The 6,751-nt window shown below is 35.6% G+C and overlaps 1 protein-coding gene across 1 annotated transcript; it reads right to left on the reverse strand.

The window, feature by feature from the left end:
• Window positions 1-3,413: 3,413 nt before the first annotated feature.
• Window positions 3,414-4,896, reverse strand: LOC130710545 (probable sugar phosphate/phosphate translocator At2g25520). The gene has a single exon (XM_057559853.1). The coding sequence runs from the start codon at window positions 4,673-4,675 to the stop codon at window positions 3,638-3,640; it is 1,038 nt and encodes a 345-aa protein (XP_057415836.1). The 5' UTR covers window positions 4,676-4,896; the 3' UTR covers window positions 3,414-3,637.
• Window positions 4,897-6,751: the final 1,855 nt, after the last annotated feature.

The following is a 6,751-nucleotide window of genomic DNA, read 5'->3' on the forward strand; positions in this document are numbered from 1 at the left end:
CTAAAGGCCGAGTGGTTCCAACATGGAGTGGTCTAGATAAACATTTACATGTTATATACCTTAACTTCATGACTTTGCTGTCATGTCAGCAAGTCAAAGGAAGTAAGGAACTGTTTTATTATTCTCAAACAGTTATCAGGCATAGAAGGAATCTGAAATGCTGTTTCTTAGAAGAACAACATATGTCTTCCCTTATCTGCTTTGTTTTTTGGTCATATCAATCAGCAGTATTGGTTATAACTAGTATCAATCTAAGTCTATGATTATTCCACTAATAATCTATATGATCCAAGCAAATTAACAACACAAAACAGTGTGCAGAATGTATACAATGATGAAATAAGCAAAATAATTGCATATTCCTTTTGATTTTAGTGAGTGGCCAGGGATCCCAATTTGAGAAGTGATGAGGACTTGATAAAGAAACAATGTAATTGGTGGTGGGTGGCGGTCTAATTAAAAGAAATGATGTAGCTATATATATACCACATGATTTAATTTTGGAATAAACAAAAAGGCAAAATCAAAACTGGATCCATTGACTCTAGCTAGCTAGTTTGTAGATTCAACAACTACATGAGTTGAATGATATCCATAGATCCAAAGTGACATTGACATGGTATATTGGTATGACATGTCTTATCAGCACCTGAAAGGAATATTATATGAAACATCTCATTATTCATATAAGGCTCAAATTTAATTTCTTCTCTTGACTTTAGGTGCTGCATTATAATCTGTTATGAGCGTTGAAGATATATGAACCATTACTTTAATTTGGCACCTCGCTGGTGTGTGGAGGAAAAAAAAATACTTTTCCTTTGTAGAAGATAATTAAGCATAGGAAATCAAGTATATCTGAAATTAAAAAACATATAACACTCCAAGAACATGTAAACGTACAATTGAATCAAATTTTAGCATCTATGAACCTACCATTTACATGTTTTCACAATTTCACTGTTATCCAGAGATAACATTGGTGTCGGGATATATAAAGCATTGTTCATGTTCTGTTTACAGCTTCACCGTGTTTAATAGCATTCTTGGATCTAATTCTCCTTGTTAAGTTAATTAAAGATTGTTACGCATGGTATGAATTGGATTATATTATATGCTTGATGCTGGGTTTTTGTTTGTACTAGAGTGTTGTTAAATATACTTATGATATACTCCTGTGTCTTTTTTTTTTTCCCCTTTTATTTATGTGCACTCCATGTGTATTGTATTAGAGTGCTTGTTAATTATAGGCTTAATTAAGTTTTTGGTCCCTAACCTTTGTCATAAATATGATTTTAGTCTCTCGCCGGCGTAAATGTGGGGATTGGTCCCCAGTTTTTGCACAAATGATTGGGTTTAGGTCAACGCCGGAACTCCGAGAAACCTATGTGGCATTACCACGTCATTTAATGAGTCCACTTAGATTTTTTTCTTTTTCATTTAAAAAAATCTAAAACACTGATTATTAAATTAATTAACAATATCATCTTCATTCACTGTATCTTCTTCATCATTATCAACATCATCTTCAACCCATCATCATCATAAAAGAAAAAAATAATAAAAAAAAAACAACCCAGATCTGCAATCTCTAAATTTCAAGTCTAAATTTCAAACCCATTCTTTTTTTTTTTCCCTTCTCTCCCCCAACTCAAACTCATTTCCCTCCTCACTTCTTCTTCCACTTGCTTCTTCTCTTTCTCCCTCGAATTCACAGTCACAAATGGACATGGGAGAGCAAAGGAATTTCTATGGTGCTGTATTTCACCACTTAAGATCCTCTTAAACCCAACCCATGTGTTTGAAGGAGAGCAAAGTCATGTTTTTTTAGTTTTTTTTGTCAAACATGTTTTTTTAGTTGAATATCAGATGATGCACGGCTGATGTACTGTTGCAAACGATGGTACGAACCTGGTTTTGATTCAGGAGAACCAACGTTTAATCTGAGATTATGACATTTTAGAGGATTGATTTTGGCTTTTGGTTAAGGACCCAACTAATTATGTAACAAAATCGATCTTCTAAACTAAACCATTGACAAAAAAAAAATTTATTACGACCGCTTCAAAGTTCAAACTACAAACCATGTCATTTCTCCTATCTTAAAAGGTAATCCCTTGTATAAAAAACCCAGACTTGAGCAAGCAATGTAAGTAATACATCCTACCCAATATTTGTAATTGAATAATTTAATCTTTTCCACTAACTAACAAAAGATACAAATTATTATAGACTAGTTGTGATTGAAGATTCATGTAAAGATCCAGAAACACAGTGCAAAGATCAACATTGACTAGTAGATAGATAACGATGAAACTCATTTTCCTTTACTTTTAGTAAAGGGTGATAATGAAACTCAAAAAGTTACACCGAAGAAGGTGCCCCCCTTCAAACAAATTGCAAAGCACCGTAAGTAACAAATACACTCTAAGAAGTAAGCAACATATTGAGATCTACACAAGGAAGCGTGAAACAGCAGCAATCACAACCAACCAAAATTGGTGCCAAGATATGCGTGAGGAAATGAATTAGAGGTAACTGCTGGCTAGTACTTGGGGGATCAGTCCAAAGATAGCAAAAATCATGCATAATGCTTAAACACCAATCTCATAAAAGTTCACTAATTGGAATGAGCCAAGCAAATCCACAAAAAACAGTGTACAGAAAACACAGCAAGCAAACCACTGTGAAACAAGTTGTTCCACCCTCCTTTTTAAGATAGTGTTTACTTGAGGTGGAATAGAGCATAAGAGAGGAGAGAAATTTTTTAAAATTTGTTTTATTTGGTTGAAACTTTAAGGAGAGTGGAGTTGAGGGGCAGGAAGAGGGGCCAAAACCTCCCTCATCGCTCAATCTTGGCTCTCCTATGAAGGGGAGAAAAATTGTATGACTAAAATATTCTTCCTCATTCTAAATCCAAATTTATATTTTGTAGGTAAGGAAATCCCTCCCCTTCTTTGAACCAAGGGGGACCAAACTTGAAAAGTGACAATCTTACAAGGGAAAATGTAAATGGTTGTTTAAAAAGAAATGAGTGATCACCATACAGAGATAGAACCTAAACTAGAGATGTAGCTCAGGAAACATCCTAAATTTATTTCTCCACTATCAGTAAACGAATTTTGTCCCACAAGAAAATGCATTTGATGGGAGTGGAAATTGAAACAGAAGAATTATCCCAAATTACAAACATAAACTAGCATTAGACATCATCCTTTCTTGGGGGGAAAAGCTAAATCATACCAAATGCTATCAGCATGATATAACAATCCCCACCCCAACAGAAACTAAATGCAGAAACAGCTACAAGTATAAATGCAAACATGGGCATGGTAACCAACAAGTTGGCTACTCGATAATAAACTTTCAGAACATCCATAATGCATAATTCACTATCTAATCATAAGCACATATCACTGAATGAGAAATATTATAAGAGACAAATGTCAATCTCAACCCCATATGACAGCTACTATGAACCAAAAACACTGAAGTAACATCATCATCATCATAACAACAATAAACTAATAGCAGTAGAGTACACCACCACATACCCAAAAACAAAACGTGCCTGATCCAACATGAATCGAACAGTAACAAATTCTGTATCGCAAAAAGTCAGAGACCCCCGGTTGAATCAGCCCTGGTTCTCGTTCTTCCTTCCGGTCCCTTCCCCATCTCTCTGTTCCAACAACCTTCCAGCCTCTTCATCAGCCTGCTGAGCCTTCTTCTGCGCCTCGTTAGCCTTGAGAGCCTGCAATTTCGAATGATTATAGTAACAAACCCCCAAAAACGCCAGCCCGTAACCGATCAAATTCACAGGCGTAACCGTGTCCTTTATCACAGACCAAGAGAACGCAATCAAGAGCCAATCCTTAACCACCCCAGCAACATTCATTGTCAACGCCGACGTCTTCCCAACCAGCAAGAACACAGCAAGGTTCAAAGCAAATGCGCAAACCGAATTGGTCCCGAAAACGGCAAAATCCAAATGGAAGCTGGAATTATCCCTCAATGAAGGGTACTCCACAATAAGCCATGGAACAGACAAGAACACCAAACAACAAGGAGCAATGTAGTAAAGCGAGGTAATGGGGTTCAACGAGATCCCCTTAGAATTGAGCAAAATCTGGATCAAGACCAATCGAGTAGCCTCAAACGCAACCGCCAGAAGCTGAAGGCTGACACCAAACACATCAAACTTGGCCTCACCATACGCAGCAACAGCAACACCCATAGAGATTGAAACCATGTTCGCCATGGTTTCATTCCTGAAGCTCTCTTTCTTGAACAAAACCCCGATCGAGTAAACAGCCACCGGCATGAGAGCCTTGAGCATCTGAATAAACGAAACCGAGAGGTAGATGTAAGCGGAATTCGAGAACCAGAGGGAGAGCGAGTAGAGCGCGCCGATCGGAACCACAGATTTGAGGTAAAGCTCGCGCGACATGGAAACAGGCTCGACGAGCTTGAAGACGCGGACGAGGAGGTAAGCGAGGGAGGAGCAAAACCCCATGTGGATCATGGTGAGCGAGATCGGGTATGGCCAGTTGTACATCTTGCGATCGAGGATGTACTTGTTGTATACGATGACGGTGAAGCTGAGGAAGATCCAAATCGCGACGTAGGTGTAGGAGAGGATGATTTTCTTGAGCATGCCATCGGAGACCGCCATTTTTGCTCTGCAACAAGAACGAAACCCTAACCCTAATTTGAATCGAGGGGTGTGGAAGAAAAGGGGATCTGATCTGGCGAAATTTCAGGTGATCTGCATTCAATTGCAAATCTGAGAGGAGAGTGAAGAGGAGAATTGAATTAGGGAATATTCACATTCATAGTGGCATTTTGTATTTGGAGGATTTCGATTTCACTTTGAGTATAGAGTAATCATGGCTTTACTAATTTTTTCCCTGTTATTACAAGTAATCTATTGATCAAAATGTGCCACTTGGCATATTTTATTGGCTTTGATCTTCTTTTTTTTGACAAAATTATTAACTTTGATTTTGATAATATTCAAATAAGGTATTTTTATTAACATAATAATAAGTTGATAACCTATTTAGACATTTCTTTATTAAATAGCTTTTTGTGATAGGTAAGAGCTTTTTTTGATACAAGATAGGTAAGAGCTTTAAGAAAAATAAAGATGGTCAGATTTCAATCTTAGATTTAAAAAGCAAGTACTTAAAGCATTTTTCAAACACATTTTGTAAGTATTTAATTTAGAATTTAATCCTCTAACGGTTTATATAAAAAAGTTTATTCGAAGAAATACCTACTTAATGTAATCTACCGTTTTTTATTTTCTAATGAATTAATCCACAATAATAACTAGTATTTTTTCTTATTACGAATGCTTGCATTAAGCGGTAAATAGTTAATCGTGTGTTTTATTTCCATAAGTATAAAAGATCAAACATTCGACCTCATAGTTAAGGTATGATTACCCCACACCTCATGATAAAAAAATAAATAAAACCTCATAATTAGTTAAAGGTAATAAAATTATAGCTAAAGGACCACTGGTAGTGTGTATCAATATTTATTGGGTTGGGATTTATTACCATTGAAGCATGTTGACTGTTGAGTGTTTGTTTGGTTTTCAGTTAGGAAGTATATTTGAAGCATTGAAATTCGAGATCACGATTTCTAATGCACATTCAGCCAACACAATGCACTTGTTGGGTTGAGGGTATTTTTATTTACATAATAAGTTGATGACCCATTTTGACATTCATTGTCTTTTTATGATAGGTAAGAGAGTTTTAAGAAAAATAAAGATGGTCAGATTTCATTCTTAGATTTAAAAAGCAAGTAGTTAAAGCATTTTTTAAACACATTTTCTAAATAACTGAATTCCTTAAGCATTTAGTTTAGAATTCGATCCCCGAACCGTTTATATGTAAAAAAAAAAAATTATTTGAAGAAATACTTACTTAATATAATCTACCGTCTCTAAGGAATTAATCCACAATAATAACTATTTCTCTTATTAGAAATGATTGCATTAAATAAATAGTTAATCATGTGTTTTATTTCCATAAGTATAATAGTTAGATCAAACATTTGACCTCATAGTTAAGGTGTGATTTTTTTTAGTACATCAGAAAGATAAATTGTAATCTTGAGGGGATTGAATCATGGACCTCTCTCACCCAATTCATATATCCTCTAACTCCTACCTCTTGTGTTATCATTCGGGCATATAGTTAAGGTATGATTACCCCACACCTATGATAAAAAATAAAATAAAAAAGCACCTCATGATTAGTTAAAGGTAATAAAATGATAGCTAAAGGACCACTGTGGTAGGGTGTTTCATTTATTGGGTTGGGATTTACTACCATTCAAGCATGTTCACTATTGAGTCTTTTGTAGTAGTAAGAGTAATGATATATACACATCTCATTTTTTAAACACTTCATTCCACCTTTTTTTATTTCTATCTCTCTCATTTTATCATCTATCACATCTAATACTTTATCTCTCTTACTTTTTCTTTTCTTCCTATCTTTCTCTTCATTCCACCTCTCTCCACCTCAAAGAGAGGTGTGAAGATAACATTATTGGTAGTAATAATAGTAATTGAGAGAACGGTGAATTGATTCAAAAAGGTTTAAGGGTTACTTGTTTTGGCATTCCAATTTATTAAGGGGAGGAAGCACTAGGCAGTAGGACTAGGAGTCCCAGTTTGATTAATATAAGGCTTAATTGCAACTTTGGTCCCCGACGTTTACCAATGCCACGA

Source organism: Lotus japonicus, chromosome 4 (assembly GCF_012489685.1).
Source record: "Lotus japonicus ecotype B-129 chromosome 4, LjGifu_v1.2".
In the NCBI taxonomy this organism is placed as follows: domain Eukaryota; kingdom Viridiplantae; phylum Streptophyta; class Magnoliopsida; order Fabales; family Fabaceae; genus Lotus; species Lotus japonicus.

Coding starts and splice junctions, on each gene's coding strand:
- LOC130710545 (XM_057559853.1), bottom strand. CDS start 4,675: ATGGCGGTCTCCGATGGCATGCTCAAGAAAATCATCCTCTCCTACACC.